The 18,276-nt window shown below is 48.2% G+C and overlaps 2 protein-coding genes across 3 annotated transcripts in view; one reads left to right on the plus strand and one right to left on the minus strand.

The window, feature by feature from the left end:
* NDUFB4 (NADH:ubiquinone oxidoreductase subunit B4) lies at nucleotides 1–3,178 on the minus strand. Its single transcript, XM_078772240.1, has 3 exons — nucleotides 2,963–3,178; nucleotides 709–858; nucleotides 1–343 (listed from the first exon to the last, which is right to left on the minus strand). Exons 1-3 carry the CDS (start codon nucleotides 3,128–3,130, stop codon nucleotides 284–286), a joined length of 378 nt encoding a protein of 125 aa, XP_078628366.1. The 5' UTR covers nucleotides 3,131–3,178; the 3' UTR covers nucleotides 1–283.
* An 11,535-nt stretch (nucleotides 3,179–14,713) lies between these two features.
* DCAF6 (DDB1 and CUL4 associated factor 6) overlaps nucleotides 14,714–18,276 on the plus strand; it is a 140,282-nt gene continuing 136,719 nt past the window's right edge. For both annotated transcript variants that reach the window (XM_068106285.2, XM_068106287.2), the window contains exon 1: nucleotides 14,714–15,494. In XM_068106285.2, coding sequence (XP_067962386.2) covers nucleotides 15,374–15,494 — 121 coding nt within the window. In that variant the 5' untranslated portion in view covers nucleotides 14,714–15,373. The remainder of the gene's footprint in view (nucleotides 15,495–18,276) is intronic.

The following is an 18,276-nucleotide window of genomic DNA, read 5'->3' on the forward strand; positions in this document are numbered from 1 at the left end:
CATATTTTATTTTATTTTATTTGCAGTTCATGTACATATGGCGTTCGGAGCGAGACAATACAGATCGAATGAGGACAGAAATGAAGTGAAAAGCCACCTCTCGCCCAAAACATCCACCAAAATGAAATTCAAGTTGATCTAAAAATTTCTCATTCCTGGCTGTATCAGTATCAGTCGCATCCAGGATTTTAATTTTGGCAGTAACAAAAAATAAAATCCAGGTCAACCGAGTGGGATCCAGTGCAGTCCGGAAGAGCAGAGTGAAGATGCAGAATGGGACATTTCACTGCATACGTGTGTCAATATTCATCCTTCCTTCATCAATTTCGTTGTGTCTCCATTTCTACATTGGAAGGAAGGAAAAAAACAATTGGTCAACAAAGTGGAGGGAGGGTGGGTGGGTGGTTCGGGAGCATATAATGTGAGATGAGTCTGTGGAGGCAGGTACAAAGAGAATGATGGGTTTTAATTTGCCATGATCTCATGGAGGAGCTTGTCCAAAATTAACATGGAGGAAAAATATGAAGACGCATCATTATACCTTTACATAAATTAAAAGGACATTAATAAACATCGGATAACCATATGCTATTTGAACCTGAGTTTCCTGTATCACGAGCTTGGGGTTCAGAAGGGAAGATTAACGGGCAAACCTAATTAGCAAAACATGGACTGGAAGTGGGTGGGAAATGTGAAGATGAAACTCACCCTTTCCATATGCATGGCAACAGCAAAAGCAACTATTGGAAACAATCCAGTCAACAGACCAAGGACGGCTGTTCGTGGAGAAGCACGAAACGTAAGGGTTCCATGATCATAGGTGTGCGCTCGTGCCCAGCGATTAATAGCAGGGTCAGCCTGCAATTGCAGCACAAATAATGGGATTTCCTCCTGCATCACGTGTTCACTGATCATGCTCAATTGTTAAAAAATTTCGCAAAACAATTCTCATGAGATTAATACACCAAACCCTGCATGTCATGATGCGGTTCTATGTATGCATAGCATACACAACCTCGTTTAGACAACCACCTGACAGGCATCTTACAGACCATAGAAGAATGAATGAATGATCGTTTTAAGGCCATTTTTCCCCACGAGTGGGGTCAGCTTTGCGGGCCCCATGACCTCATGGTTCCCTTTTTGAGGCAATGTTTTTATGGCCGGATGCCCTTCCTGACGCCAACCCTTGGTCGCCTCCTACGATGCGCAGGGATACGGTGTACCTATTCTAAATCGGGGTACACACCGGGATCATTCATCCCAGCAAGCTGGTACTCAATTTGCCGACCTCAGAAGGATGACAGGCTGAGTCAACCCCCCTGGCGTTAATTCAGCAATCGACCGGGATTCAAACTCAGGATCCTGGGATCCCAAGCCGGCACCCTAACCGCTAAGCCAACACCAGGCTTTTACAGACCATAGAAGGAGAAAAACAAAGTGATAAAAATAATTTTCAGTGCTTAAATGAAAACAAGAATAACTTTTGGGTGCAAACTCCACACCTTGTTTCTCTGACCCACCAAAATATGACCTTTGCAATGAAAGCATGTGACCATGGAACATTTGGCCATTTGGACAGGGGGTAAAAAATTAAAAATAATGACATTTATAAGAAGGATGATGAAAGGAGAGTTTGTTGTAGGGAAAGTAAAGTAAAGAGACAAGAAAGGGGTTTACATTCTCATCTGGTCTCTCCAGAAGGAAGGGCTTTGTCAACCCATCTTTCTACTTCCTTAACCACTGGAAGAGGTTCATTCCCTCAAACCAATGGACCAAAACAACAGCCACACTCTTTCTTGGGCAGACGCATGGTGTCCAGAAAGTATTATTTCGTTTAGTTGGAATAACATTTAAAAACCGGAACAAGACGTTGTGGACACCCTGTATATTCGATGTTATGCTCGAAAGCTTAATCTACAGTAGCCACTGCATCAGCGGTGCAGCCACGTCCCACAGAAATGAGAATATCTGCAACCATGTGCTGCATATGAGAGAAGAATTCGTCAGACGTGGACAAGGCAGGGCTCCAGGGTAGCGGCCGCCTAGCAACAACCAAGGGCAGCGGATGCCCGGCAACCACGTGACACCCATGGCAGCGGATGGATGCCCGGCAACCACGCGACACCCAGGGCAGCGGATGCCCGGCGACCACGCGACACCCAGGGCAGCAGCCGCCCGACGACCGCGCGACACCCAGGGCAGCAGCCGCCCGACGACCGCGCAACGCCCAGGGCAGGGGGCAACCGCATGACACCCAGGGCAGCGGCCACGGCGCGACACCGAGGGCAGCGGCCACGGCGCGACACCGAGGGCAGCGGCCACGGCGCGACACCGAGGGCAGCGGCCACGGCGCGACACCAAGGGCAGCGGATGCCCGGCAACCACGTGACACCCATGGCAGCGGATGGATGCCCGGCGACCACGCGACACCCAGGGCAGCGGATGCCCGGCGACCACGCGACACCCAGGGCAGCGGCCACCCAGCGACCGCGCGACACCCAGGGCAGCAGCCGCCCGACGACCGCGCAACACCCAGGGCAGGGGGCAACCGCATGACACCCAGGGCAGCGGCCACGGCGCGACACCGAGGGCAGCGGCCACGGCGCGACACCGAGGGCAGCGGCCACGGCGCGACACCGAGGGCAGCGGCCACGGCGCGACACCGAGGGCAGCGGCCACGGCGCGACACCGAGGGCAGCGGCCACGGCGCGACACCGAGGGCAGCGGCCACGGCGCGACACCGAGGGCAGCGAAACCTGGCAACAGAACAACGCCAACAAAAATGGGAAAATATGAAATGAAAACAGCTTGTCGCGAAACCTTCAAATAAAGAAAAGCTCGTCATAGTGTCAGTGTGGTTTTGTTGGTGGGTCGAGATGAGCAGAGATGTGCGGGTCACCCGGTACTCGATCCTATGCTATAGTAAACATAACAAGTCGCTCTTCGTGTCAGGACTCACGATTAGTCCAGTGCGCGCTGGGTCGTTGTGCTGGAAAAGGAAAAGACGCTTCAGACGGGCGCGAATCAAGGCCCGGTCAACCGCCGCCACCCTGTCCTTATCGGTCAATGGAGGACGAAAAGGTTCAGGCACGTTCGTATATTTATCGTACCATTTGGGGGACGCCATGACTTTCCTGGGTACTCTTCCTCTTCTTTGAAATTCAATGGCGTTTGAAGAGCCGCGAAGCTCTATATACGTCACGTAATTACACTCAATATGAAAAAGAGGGAGTTGTCAAGTTCCAGAAAAGTTTATATAATTTGTTGCGTTTATTTAATCCATTTTAATACCATTTTCATAGTCGATGGCGCTTATTATCGTTTAACGGTACAGTGTATCCGGTATGTCTAACCAATCACCATTTCTTATATTTATTTATACTGAACTGTGGAGAAGACGCGATAGTGACATCCTCTTCCTAAAATGACCTTTAATTTTACGTCTCCATTATTAATATTCTTCTTCCTCCTCTTCGTACCATTGTAAATTATGTTTAAACCTGATCAAGTTTCTTAATCATTTTGAAATATGAGACGTTGTACATTCCATTGTTTGTTTTCCTTTTGAAATCATTTTCTTTATTAATCACATTATCCTTTGCAGATGAATCTTCGTAAGGAACAAATGGCAAATTTTTGCACAAAATTCACATTAAAATACTTTGTACAACCCGTCAGAAGGAAAAGCACAGAGTGGGGGAAAATATATATATTTAAAGGTAAGTCAGGTGACTGTAACTAACTTTACCCCGTGGCTGGTAAGCATTGGTGTGTGGCGGACACAAAAGCCCACTGGCGTGGTGACATCATTCCGCGCAACAAGTGGGCGGTGGCCACGCCCGAGGGGTAGGCGTGGCCTCATGATATACACCGGGCGCGCAGCCCGGAGCGCGCCAGTGTTACAGTGAGCTCCTGAAATAAAGACGCTTATAAGTTACCGCTTGTCCGCTTCCTCCTTGCTCGCAAGCAGCGCGCGTAACGCCGCGCTTTACTGGTGACCCCCTTGACGTTGGATCTGCCGGAGCGATCCTTCCACACGCGACGCCATTGCCATGGCCAACTTCATCAAACTTCCCGAATTTTGGGAGGCTCAGGCCGAAGTCTGGTTCGTCCAGGCCGAAGCCCAATTTCAGCTTTGGCGCCTCACCGGCGATGACACGCGCTATTGCCACGTCGTCGCCTCCCTCGGGCCCGGCACGGCCGCTCGAGTTGTGTCCGTCCTTCGCCACCCACCGGACGGCCACAAGTACGAGGCACTCAAGCGGCTACTCCTAGCCACGTTCGGCCTCACGGACGACGCACGGGCCGACCGCCTCCTGGATCTCCCCGAGCTCGGTGACACGCGCCCGTCGGTCCGAATGGACCATATGCTGTCACTGTTGGGCGACGAAGCCCCCGGTTCTCTATTCCGGGCGCTTTTCCGTCGCCAACTTCCAGCGCAGGTTCGCCTCGCGTTGGCCGGGACCGGGCTAACGGAACCCCGAGCATTGGCAACCGAGGCGGACAAGTACTTCGCCGCTTCGGACACGCGGGCGAGAGTCGGCGTGGCTGTCACGGCCCTCGTGGCTGATGCTGCTGATGATGCTGCTGATGCTGCTGATCCACAGCATCAGCTTATACAGCATACGCAGCATGCTGATACGCACCTCGTGACCGCCGCCACGCCCCGCCCACCGCCGCGGCGAAAACCGCCACCGCGGGGAAACCCGCCAACTCCACCGGCCTGGCGGAGCCAGCCGCGCTCCTCCAGCTCCACCACCTGGTGCTGGTTCCACGCCAAGTTCGGCCACGAAGCTCGGCAGTGTCATCCGCCATGCTCCTTCAACAGGTCGGGAAACGCCTGGGCCGGCGCTCAATAGTGGCGATGAGCGCCGGCCGTTCGAGCAGCCTGCTGTTCATAACGGACACCTTCTCCGGGCGCCGTTACCTGTGCGACACGGGAGCGCAGGTGAGTGTCGTTCCCGCCGGCACGTCAGACAAGCACGCCGTGGGTGGGGGCCCCGCGCTGCTTGCCGCGAACGGGACGCCCATCCGTACGTACGGAAAACGCTGCCTCTCTCTGCGGTTCGGAGGGCAGGTTTTCCGATGGACGTTCGTCACCGCCGACGTGCCCATGGCACTGCTTGGCGCGGACTTCCTGTGCGCTAATGGGCTCCTGGTCGACGTCAAGCGCAGACGTCTTGTCCAGGCCGAGACGTTCAGCTCACTCGCTTGTGCGTTGCCCAGCTCAACGAGCGGCTTGCCAAGCGGCTTGCCGAACGGTTCGGTTCCGGCCACGTTGGTCTGTACGCTTCCGGCAGCGGACGCATTCACCCGCCTCCTCGCCGGCTTCCCGGCCCTCACGCGGCCCACCTTCTCGGCGGGGGCCGTCAAGCACGGGGTGGCCCATCACATCCCCACCGTCGGGCCACCGGTCTACGCCCGGGCACGCCGCCTCGAGCCGACGAAGCTGGCGGTGGCAAAAGCAGAGTTCGCTACCCTGGAGCGACTCGGCATCGTTCGGCGCTCAGAGAGCGCTTGGGCGTCGCCGCTGCACATCGTGCCGAAGCCCGCCGGGGGATGGCGACCGTGCGGGGACTATCGCCGTCTCAATGACGCCACGACTCCCGACCGCTACCCCGTCCCCCACATTCAGGACTTTTCCGCCCGTTTGGTGGGCATGTCCTTCTTCTCGAAGGTGGACCTCATACGCGGCTACCATCAGGTCCCCGTCAGGCCGGAGGACGTCCCGAAGACGGCGGTCATCACGCCATTCGGACTCTTCGAGTTCCTGCGCATGCCCTTCGGTCTGAAGAATGCGGCTCAGGCGTTCCAGCGACTGATGGACAGCGTCCTGCGTGACTTGGATTTTGTCTACGTCTACCTGGACGATATCCTCGTCGCCAGCGCGTCCCGTGAAGAGCACCTACGCCACCTCCGCACGCTCTTCGAACGCCTGGGCCAGCATGGCCTGATTGTGAACCCCGCAAAGTGCCGGTTCGGCGCCACCATAATCGATTTTCTGGGGCACCGTGTCACCAGGCACAGAGCCGTCCCCCTGCCGGCCAAGGTGGAGGCGGTGAAGGGGTTTCCGCGCCCCCGCACGATCAGAGGGCTGCAGGAGTTCCTGGGCATGGTGAACTTTTACCATCGGTTCCTGCCCCGTATTGCCCAGCTCCTGCGCCCCCTGCACGAAGCTCTCCGAGGTAAGCCGGGCAAAGGCGACGTTACCTGGGCCGAGCAGATGGACACGGCGTTCACGGGCGCGAAGCTCGCCTTGGCTAACGCCACCATGCTCGCGCACCCGGCGCCCGATGCACCGATCGCCCTCACCACCGATGCCTCGGACTACGCGGTGGGCGCGGTGCACGAGCAATGGGTGCGTGGAGCTTGGCAACCGCTGGCGTTCTTTAGCCGGCAGCTTCGCCCGCCCGAACGCCGTTACAGTACCTTCGACCGCGAGTTGCTCGGGCTTCACTTGGCGGTCAGGCACTTCCGCCATCTGCTCGAGGGCCGTGCGTTCACTGCCTTCGTCGACCACAAGCCGCTGATCTTCGCGATGGGCAAGGTCACTGAGCCGTGGTCGGCCCGGCAGCAGCGTCACCTCTCGGCCGTGTCCGAGTACACGACGGACATCCAGCACGTCGCGGGGAAGGACAACCCGGTGGCGGATTGCCTTTCCCGGGCCGTCGCCCACGCAGTCCACCTCGGCATCGACTATGCCCGGATGGCAGCGGACCAGGCCGCTGACCCCGACGTCCAGGCCTTGCGGACCGCCGTCACAGGCCTCCGCGTCACCGAGGTGGCGTTCGACGGCGCGGGCGCGGCCCTCTTGTGTGACGTCTCCCTCGGGCGTCCTCGCCCCATCGTGCCCGCGGGCTGGCAGCGCCAGGTGTTTGACGCCATCCACGGCCTGTCCCACCCGGGCGCGAGGGCCTCCCAAAGGCTGATCGCCGACAGGTTTGTCTGGCATGGCCTCCGGAAGGCCGTCCGCAGCTGGACCAGGACGTGCCTCGCGTGCCAGCGCGCCAAGGTGCACCGGCACACCCAGGCCCCGTTGGCCCCGTTCACGGTGCCGGAACGCCGGTTTGACCACGTCCACGTGGACCTGGTGGGACCTCTGCCCCCCTCGCGGGGTTTCACCTACGTCCTCACCATGGTGGACCGCACCACCCGGTGGCCGGAGGCCGTGCCCTTGGCGTCGACAACGGCGGCCGATGTCGCGCAGGCTTTCATCGCCACCTGGGTCGCCCGGTTCGGCGCCCCCTCAGACATCTCGTCCGACCGCGGCCCCCAGTTCACCTCGGAGCTCTGGGGGGCGGTCGCGCAGGGGCTCGGGGTCCGGCTGCACCGAACCACGGCCTACCACCCCCAGGCTAACGGCCTGTGTGAGCGATTTCACCGCTCATTGAAGGCCGCGCTCCGGGCCACCCTCCGCGATGGCGGCTGGGTCGACAGGCTCCCCTGGGTCCTGCTGGGCCTCTGGACGGCGCCCAAGGAGGACCTGCGCGCATCCGCGGCGGAGTTGGTCTTCGCGCAACCGCTGCGGGTGCCGGGCGAGTTCCTCCCCGACTCCACGGCACCATGGTCCGCGGCACAGCAGCGCTCCGCTCTGCAAGAGACCGCCCAGAGGTTCGCCCCGGTGCCAACGGCATGCCACGGGCACCCACCGACGCACGTCGCCCCGGAGCTTCGCACGGCGGAGTACGTCTTCGTCCGCCACGATGCCCACCGGACACCACTGCGGCCCCCGTACGACGGGCCTTTCCACGTGCTGGAGACCGGGGCGAGGCACTTCACCCTGGACATCGGCGGTACTCCTGACCGCGTTTCGGTAGACCGCCTCAAGCCGGCCCACCTCGACGTGGACCATCCACCGCCAGTGGCCCGACCCCCACGTCGGGGCCGCCCCCCTGCGGGCGGACCCCCGGCACCGCCCAGCCCCGCCGCCACGCCGCCCCCCGGTCCTGCACCCATCCCAGGGGCAGCCAGGGGCATCCCACCTGGCATCCCTGCACCCCGGACGCCACCGATCGCAAGGGGGCGCTTCGGCCGGGTCATTCGTCTGCCCCGCAAACTGGCCCTCCAGGTGCGCGGGAATTCTGGGGGGGCGCGTGTGGCGGACACAAAAGCCCACTGGCGTGGTGACATCATTCCACGCACCAAGTGGGCGGTGGCCACGCCCGAGGGGTAGGCGTGGCCTCATGATATACACCGGGCGCGCAGCCCGGAGCGCGCCAGTGTTACAGTGAGCTCCTGAAATAAAGACGCTTATAAGTTACCGCTTGTCCGCTTCCTCCTTGCTCGCAAGCAGCGCGCGTAACGCCGCGCTTTAGGTGAACAATAAAGATTCTGTGCAGTGTTGAAGGAGCACGAGTTAGGGACATTTTTAAGAAGGTTAAATGACATCGTATAGGGTCAAGGCAGGAAGACGTTGGTTGTGGTACACCGAGGAGCAAATGATGTTGGGAAAGTTTACTCGGTGGTTTTGAAAACAGATACAGGATATTTATTAGGTAAGCGGCTGAAAGCAAAGGGTTGTGAGGTAATGTTTTCTGTTATTCTCCCAAGAGTAGGAAATGGAATATAAATTATGAGCATTGCGATAGATGTCAACCAATGGCTGGAAAAATATGGTGTATGGAGGTTTTGTATTTAACAGGCAGTGGGAATCATTTTGGGAGCAAAGGGACGTGTTTCCAGAATGATGGGCATATTGTAAATATAAAAGGGGCAGCAAGGTTTGTGGTGGGAATTGAGGAAGGAATTCAGGCTTTTTAGGTCAACGGAGGGTTGGGAAGCTATAAAGGAAGGGACTGATGACGTAATTGTATGATGACGTAACAGGAATCTAAATGGTAAGATGGAAGACCTTGAGGCCAAACTCGATAGCGAGGAGTACGATATATAGTTGCAGTGAGACGTGGTTTAATAAGGAGAGAAATTGAAGGACAGGATTATAAGGTATATGTGTGATAGAAAGGAGAAATTGGAGGAGGTGAAGCAATCTGGGAAAAATACAGTATTGCATAGAAAGAAAGGGATGATATTAAGGAAGGAATTAATGTGGAGGATTCTGTATAGATAGAGATCGGAGATTGTAAAACCAGTTACATACTTGTTACTTTTGTAAGTAACACTTTTGTTACTAAAACAGTAACATAAAAACAGTAACTTTTATAGGGCTCCAGGTGTGAGGAAAAAAAGGAAGGAGGAGTACATGGAGAATTCAGAAGGGCATGTGCAAAGGAAGAGTATTGATAGTGGGGGATTTTAACTTTACAAGGATAGATTGGATCCAGTCCAGGAACAGGGAAAGGGCAGAGCAGATGAGGATTTCCTAGATCTAGTCCAGGATTCCTTTTTAACCCAGCTTGTAGATAGGCCCACGAAGGGGAGTGCAGTTTTTGACCTCCTTTTAAAGTAATGATACGAACATGGTGGAGTTGGTAAAGGTAGGAGAACATTTATGATCACGTGACCATAACAGTGTGTGCAAGGATTCTGTGAAATGTTCAAGTTCAAGATACTAGAGAGAGGGTGAGTCATAAGTCCCAGGAAACGATGTTCGCTGCTTATACAAGATTTCTTTATACCATCTTCCAGGGTGAGCCAACTCTGTAACTTTTTGAAAATTAATATATTAAGTAATCAATGGAAAAATTGAATAATTAATCAATTAATTGATTAATCAATAAAACAAAAATACCCTTTATAGCCAAATCACTTGGTCGCTGTGGTGTCAAAATATCAGTTTCCGATCTCATAAGGTGCCTGAAATATTGCCCAGACAAGAAAGAAAATAAATAATCGATTGATTAATTGCATAATTAAAATAAATAAATAATAATCGTAGATTAATTAATTTATTAATCAATTGGTTAATAGCATACCTAAACCAGCACTGTTTCATCCAAATCTGTAGCTTTTTGAAATGAAGTAATTAATCATAAAATGAAGTAATTAATCGATTAATTGATTAATCCAAAAATAAAAAATGCTGTTTTTGCCAAAGCACTTGTTCACTATTGTAACCAAATTTCAGCTTCATAGCTCAAAGGATGGCTGAGATATTTCCCGGACAAACAAACGAGAGAACCTTGACCTTTGACCTCTATAGTCAAAAAAACATTGAGAGCCTCACCTTTTTCCTTCGGAATCCTCTGGTAATGTTTGACGAAGATCGCTGAAAGCATTCGCGAGTTATCGCACTCACAGACAAACAAACACATAAGAAATATGTCGTGCATACCACGATACTTGCGAAATGTCTAAAATAAGTTGTTGGCCTGTAATGACCTCAAAAATAATTGGTGGTTGAATTCAGTAAGCCGATATGTAAATCCTATTCAAATTTCAAGTCAATCGGATGAAAATTGAGGATTTTAGAAATTTGAAAAAAGTGGTTGACCTATGGCCTATGTTGACCTTTTGGCCTATGTTGATCTCAAAAGTAGTTTGTGGTTGAATTCAGTTCACTATGAAAATTCCATTCAAATTTCAAGTCAATCGGATGAAAATTGAGGATTTTTAGAATTTGAAATTGCTGTTGACCTTTGACCTATGTTGAGCTTTTGGCCTACGCTGATCTCAAAAATAGTTGGTGGTTGAATTCAGTAAGCCGATATGTAAATCCTATTCAAATTTCAAGTCAATCGGATGAAAATTGAGGATTTTAGGAATTTGAAAATAGTGGTTGACCTTTGGCCTATGTTGACCTTTTGACCCCAAAAATATATAGGATTTTGTCGGACCACGAACTCTACCATTTGGTAAAGTTTCGTGAAGATCGGTTTAAAATCGTGTCCTGTAGGCAAGTATAAGTGAGCGGACAGACAAACACACACACAAACACACAAATGAAAAATCACTCATAGAGTGACACTTGGCAAAACAGTACAAAGTAGAATGCCACTCAGTAGAGAATACTTTTGACCTCAAAAACAATTTGTGGTGGAATTCAGTGACCTGATATGCAAATCGTCTTCAAAGTTTAAGTTAATCTGTGAAAATTGACAATTTTAGAAATTTGGCCTATGTTTAACTTTTGGCCTATGTTGACCTCAAAAATAGTTGGTAGTTGAATTCAGTAAGCCGATATGTAAGTCCTATTCAGATTTCAAGTCAATCGGATGAAAATTGAGGATTTTAGAAATTAAAAAAAAAGTGGTTGACCTTTGGCCTATGTTGACCTTTTGGCCTATGTTTATCTCAAAAATAGTTTGTGGTTGAAATCAGTTCACTATTAAAATCCCATTCAAATTTCAAGTCAATCGGATGAAAATTGAGGATTTTTAAAATTTCAAATTGTTGTTGACCTTTTGGCCTACGCTGATCTCAAAAATAGTTTGTGGTTGATTTCAGTTCGCCGACATGTAAATCCTATTCAAATTTCAAGTCAATCGGATGAAAATTGACGATTTTAGAAATTTGAAAAAGGTGGTTGACCTTTGGCCTACGTTGACCCTTTGGCCGAGGCTGATCTCAAAAATAGTTCGTGGTTGAATTCAGTAAGCCGATATGTAAATCCTCTTCAAATTTCAAGTCAATCGGATGAAAATTGAGGATTTTAGAAATTTGAAAAAAGTAGTTGACCTTTGGCCTATGTTGACCTTTTGACCTTTTGATCCCAAAAATATATAGGATTTTGTCGGACCACGAACTCTACCATTTGGTAAAGTTTCGTGAAGATCGGTTTAAAATTGTGACCTGTAGGCAAGTATAAGTGAGCTGACAGACAAACACACACACACACACACACACACACACACACACACACACACACACACACACACACACACACACACCGGAGTGAGCAACATACATGCAAAAAATTTTGTTTTTTTTGCCAAGTAACACACACACACACACACACACACACACACACACACACACACACACACACGTCAGAGTGAGCAACATACTTGCAAAAAATAATAATAATAATTTGCCATGTAATAACGCACAAGATCAACCAATGTACTTGAAAAATCTTCGATTTTCGCGAGTAAGAAGTGCAGCTACATTCAAAGTACACCGCCCCCATGTCAAATAAATAAATAACACATCCTCCAAAATACCCATTACAGCCAAATAGCATACCTAAACCTAAACTACCACCGTTTCATCCGAATCTGTAACTTTTTGAAAATTAAGTAATGAATCAATAGATGGCTTAATTTTTAAAAAAATTAAATACCGTTTTTGCCCATTATTGTGACCATATTTCAGGTTCTTAGCTCAAAGGATGGCTGAGATATCGCCTGGACAAACAAACAAACAAGAAAGAAGGCAAGAACACAAGAAAACTGAGTACTCCCTTTCAGCGCGCATCATCGCTGGGCCCCCTTCGGTGCCCGGTGATGACGTCATGCAGCGCCTGGAGATAGAATAGGAAAGGAGCGGTGTACAACATACAAACAAGAGAGACCGACATATGACGAAAAATTTCAATTTCAAAACAGGTGTGAAAACATAACCTCCATCCACCTTCGGACCTTTGGTGGCGGAGGTAATAATAAAATTATTACCTTCATTTCATAAGTTAATTTTTTTAGACATCGCGTGCATCCCCGTGTGACGTCCACCATTGTCACGGCACAGGATAATTTTTCTCCACATGCGGTGTGAAAACCGATGCAAAATACCATGTGTTATGGTGTCAAATGCTTCCTGAATGCATTGTTTCAGCTCATCAACAGATGCCATGCGATGTTCTGCAACTGTAGCTTTGACGTGCCCCCACAGAGCATTGTCACGAGTGGTTAGGTCAGCACTGCGCAGTGGCCACAAAAGTGTTGGCAAAGATTTGCCAATTCAACGGTTGGGAACATTTTGATTGAGGTACAGTGCCTTCAGAAAGTATTCACACCCCTTGACTTTCTTCACAATTTGTTGTGTTTCAGCCTGAATTTAAAATAGTTTTCATCGAGATTTTTTTTGTCACTGATCTACACATAATATCACATGATGTTAAAGTCGAATTAATTTTTTTAGACATTTTTACAAAATAATTAAAAACGAAATGCTGAAATGTCGAGTCAATAAGTATTCAACCCCTTTGCTATGACACTCCAAATTGAGCTCAGGTGCATAAAATTTCATTTGATCATCCTCGAGATGTCTCTACAACTTGATTTGAGTTCACCTGTTGCCAATTCAACTGATTTGACATGACAGCGCTTCTACGAAGTATTGACTCAGGGGGTTGAATACTTATGCAAATTAGATATTTCTGTAATTCATTTTTAATTATTTTGTAGATCAATGACAAAAAAAATCTCCATTTAACCCATTTTAAATTCAAGCTGTAACACAAAGTGTGAAAAGGTCAAGGGGTGTGAATACTTACTGAAGGCACTGTAATTTCATACCACACAGGCATGATGCGCAGGTTCCCCATCCTGCTGGAGATACATTTCATGGGCCACGTCGTTCAAGTTCAGGTGTGAGGTAATTCTCCAACATATGCAGATATGACTGCTGGTTGACCTCTGCATCAAAAATGTAAGGACAAATGACCTCTGCAGATAATGCTGCCCAAACCATAACATGTGGTGGATGGTTTTGCACTTCTTCAGCATAATGTGGATTCGTTTTCAAGATAGAAAGTAAACATTGCGTGGAGATGAACTGAGGTAAACAGCACATTCATCACGAAACATAATCTTTGACCTTTTAGGTGTATCGAAGTGCTGCAGCAGTCAATCACAAGCTGTCAACCTGTTTTCATGATCTGCACCTGACAATTCACAAATGACTTGGTTTATATGGTTTCATGTGAACATCTTCTTTCATTGTGCGACGTAACGATGAATACGAAACACCCAACTCTGCAGAACGTTTCCATAATGATTTTTTCGGAGATCTGAGAACGGATATTTTCATGTTTTGAATTCCGAAATCAGTAATTTTGCTCATCTGCTGGGCTTGCTGTCGAATACACTTCCAGTCTGAGATGCCCTTTTCCCCCAAAGATGAGGATTTGATTTTGACGGTGCTGGCTTTCCAAAACGCTTCTCAAAGTCTTCATGCACCTGTTTCGTCATCTTCTTTGTATTTGTCCTCTCGCGGTACCACACCAGTGCTTCCAGCCTCTCTTCCACTGTAAATCCGCCATCTTGGTTTAATTTATTATTTGTATTATCTGAAAAAAAGAAAACACAGTATAAAAATACATGGTATAAACAAATCTTGCATCAGCAGATAAAACCGTGTTCTGGGACTTATGGCTCACCCTTTCAATTGATTCCATGAACATATAATGATTGGAAAACACAATACCTCTAATTTTATCATTTTTGTCTTTATAAGTTCGTTTTGAGGAAAGGTAACAACTATTTCCCAAGCGAATTAAATTTATTTCGGTGATAAGTAGTTATTATCGTTATTGTAGGGAACAAGTGACAATTGAAGAGGAAACGAACTGTGAATGTGAATCGCAGTCAGACAGGAAGGGGTTAATACTCCAGATGAGGAGATTACATGAATACAGTATTAGGTATACCGGTATATAATTATTAATATTTGGTAAGATTTATCGGCACATTTGCCCTGTAGGCTTACTCGGGGCTATGGATTGGAAAACGTCATCGAAGTACTGTATACGTCACACTCGCTGCGTATGATGCGTGCAATCGCTCAATTTGGGGGTCTCAAGATGGCGGCGCATCGACTTCAACATTCAGTCGCGACGAGCAATCCTGTTCGTTTTGACTAAAGGGCAGTGGCCAGAACACGGAAGTACAAACTAGGATCGCTTCGCCGGCTATGTTCATACACCGTTCAATCATTAAATCTTCGCTTCATCACGCGGGAAACGTCGATGTAATTATGAATGAGTTGAGGTGTTTCGGTCGTTCGTCATTCCAATGGATTCCGAATGTTATAATCGGCGGGAAGCGAAGCTTGTCTGTATTTCGGGTCACGTGACGCAGACACCGAACAGCTGACATCATCTCGCGAGGCTTCGATTTCTATTTTTATTCTTCGTTGGATCCATCGTACCGCTTGCTTATCGGGTTTGTTACATTTGCTTGTTAGAGAGGACGATCGGGGCGAGTGTCAAAGAGAGAGGTAGACCAAGTGTGCGGTGAAAGCAACGTGAGGTAAAAGCCGAGAATGTGGCCATGATGAAGAGAATAAATTCGTCCGTCATAGCAGCTCGGATCGGTGTTTGAGAGAGCAGAGGGGGAGGATTACATTGTGATTCCTAACCCAAGGTGGAGTGCTGGATAAGTATCGATTTTAATGGGAAACAGGCTGAAGTAAGTAAGGCAATCGGTTTGGAGGTAGTTGGAGGAAAGCAGTTGTGGAGGGTTTATTGATCGAGTGAGTTGTAATTTGAGTTTGTGCGGAGAGTGATATTGATTTCGAGTTCCAGGTGATAATCATGGACGTTTGGGACAAAGCGAAACACAGCAATAGGCGTTCGAAGCAGAGTTTACTGGAAGCAGTGAGGAGGCGGTCTCTCGGTTTGGCCCCGCCCAACCGCCTTCGCCACGCCTTCCTTGGTAGGACCCACTGAGCACGTGCACACGTATTTATGCTGAAAAATGTATCATTTTATTCATTAAACAGCAATGGATCAATTAAGTATCTACAAACTCGTGTTTTATTAATGCGTTATATATTATACAATGTACTATATGTCAACTACATTCACATTGCATATCTATAAATAATAACAAGTGTTATGGTCTCAAAATCGATGTTATAATTATTCAAATTTCAATGTACCGGTACCTCTTTACATGTAGTGAGTCTTTTCCTTTCACCTGTCCTTCGATTTTGCTGATGAGGATGATGACCTCTCTCCTTGAACTGCTTTCTTGTGTTTGCCCGAGTCCACATGAGATTGCAAATCAATAGCACCTCGATTTGCCACAGACCTGTATGTACCAGCTCAACGTACCAAGCACTCGGTTCCCATTATTCTCGACCACTTCGAAAACACGGCAATTTTGTCTTTAGTTCTGCAGAGAATTTACTCTTTCCATTTGGCATTGTAAAGAAGAAAATCAAACAAATGTTTACGGTGTAATGGTAGGGACTCGGAAAAATACACCGACTGAGCACGCCGCTGGACTAATCACTGCGAGGTTGGACAAGAAGTGGACACGTGATGTTTGAACGTGTCCATTGTGCCATGACGGAGTATTACAGGCTTGCTGTCCTGGTCCAAACATCACATTACTGCATTTTATCACCATAAGAAAATGTACAAAAATGGTTTAACCATCCAAATAAGGTTTTAAAAAAACGTATCCCGAATCTTAAAATTTATCCCTTTGAAAATGCAAAATCAAGAAAAGTGGAAAAAACCCAGACATTTGTAGATATTTTATAAAACCCAGCCACATAAATATTTAAGGACCGAAAAGGAGGACATGTCGAGGGGGGGGGGGGGGAGGAGGACATCTCTGGGAGGTGGAGGGGGGGAGAAGGTTATGCCCGGGGGAGGGCAAAGGAGGACATGTCTGGGAAAAACCGGACCTATGGTAGCCCTAGTTAACCAGATCAATCCAACACGATAGACTTTTCTTTTTTGATAATTCATGTCCAGAGCAAAGTATATAAATCCCCCTTGTTAATTTTATGCTTGAAGACCATTATTTTGAACTTTGCAGATGCCATTTCTTCCAACTGATATTTGAAAGAAAAATTGAGGCTTTGTCCAAGCTAACTGTTCCATCAGGTTGAACATAAAGTTCATGATGCTTGAAATGCAGGTACAGATCTTGTGTACAGTGCCTTCAGAAAGTATTCACACCCCTTGACCTTTTCACTCTTTGTTGTGTTACAGCCTGAACTTTAAATGGATTAAATTGAGATTTTTTTTGTCACTGATCTACACATAATACCCCATAATGTAAAAGTGGACATTTGTTTTAGACATTTTTTTAGTGCAGCTTTCGGGAAGTTTCTATCCTGACATATTCAGTGGTATATTTGGACCTTACCTATATCACAGTTCAAAGTACTTCAAGTACCCCCCCCCCCCCGGCCCAACCCCCCCATAAGAAATGGTTGACCCCAAAGGAAAACCATGAGTATATGGTGGCAACAAGGAGATTATTTCCCTTCATATTAAATTGAAATGGCAATTAATTATTTGTCCAAAAAGAATGGAAAATTACACAGTTACATTTACACTGTCATACTTACACTGAAAATTACACTTACCTGTCATCCATCAAAAGAGCAGAAAAATAAACGAGTACTCAGTACTGCATTCACAAATAATAGGAGAAGAGATTACATGCCAAAGCCTGGAGATTTGGGGAGGATGAGGGACTTAATCAGGTGGTGAGGCAGCACTGTGTTCCTTGTCGGAGCTCGTCATGAATGGCGAGTGATTGCTCGCGCGCACCTTATACTCATCTTGCGTTCATTTGGGGCGAGTAATTTGTCGCTCGCCCTTTTTTGCATGGAGAGTCAAAGCACGTGGAAGAGCTAGTACTCTGAACAGATCAGAATGTAACAAGACAAAAATAACAGTAGAGAGAGGGAGGACACCAACAGTAGAGTTGAAGGACAAGATAGAGGGAGACTTGGACAAAAAATTGGTGTGGGAGGAATGGCTGGGACTCATGGGGTGGACAAGATTGATACAGATGGAAACTAACTCTCAGGAGGGAAAAGTTGGAAATTTGGAAGGAGGAGGGCTTGAGGTGGGGTGGTGGGTTAGCGAAGGTAGAAAAGATCGTGGTTTTGGATCAGGGACAATCTGAGATGATGGTGAACAGCTGTCTTGAAGACCTGGAGTGAAGAATGAGATTGAAGAGAAGGTGGAGTTTGGTTCACATTTGGTTTAAAAAAGTGGAATGCTTCCATAATTTCCTTTGTTTTTATTTATTTATTTGGCCTTTGAGCCAAATAAACCCACAAATTATTTGAGCAGTCCATCTGAGATGCAAAGGCCTGCCTCTCCCTCTTAGTCTCGTCCCTCCACTCTCAACCCACACCATAAAATGTCTATTCGTGTACATACATTCTTTCAGTAGTGTTCTGTATTGTTTTGTTTCATTTTTGTCTCTAATGTTGTATTCTCCTGTGTTCATTATTACTTAAGTTGACAAATAAACTCCTGTGAATTTATTAGATCAAACAACTTTTGGTCTTATTGCTCATATCGATTTATTTCCCTTAAATGTAATCGCTCGCCTCCGTTCACCAAGGAGAAAATTTTGGTTTGATATGTGGAGAAAGATCCTCAAGCAGAAATGTCCAACTCCAAAGCACAAGATTTTGAAGGATTACTTTACCAATGTTTTTGTCCTCAACCACTTAAGG

This window comes from Myxine glutinosa, chromosome 2, assembly GCF_964187855.1.
Source record: "Myxine glutinosa chromosome 2, kmMyxGlut1.1, whole genome shotgun sequence".
Taxonomy (NCBI): domain Eukaryota; kingdom Metazoa; phylum Chordata; class Myxini; order Myxiniformes; family Myxinidae; genus Myxine; species Myxine glutinosa.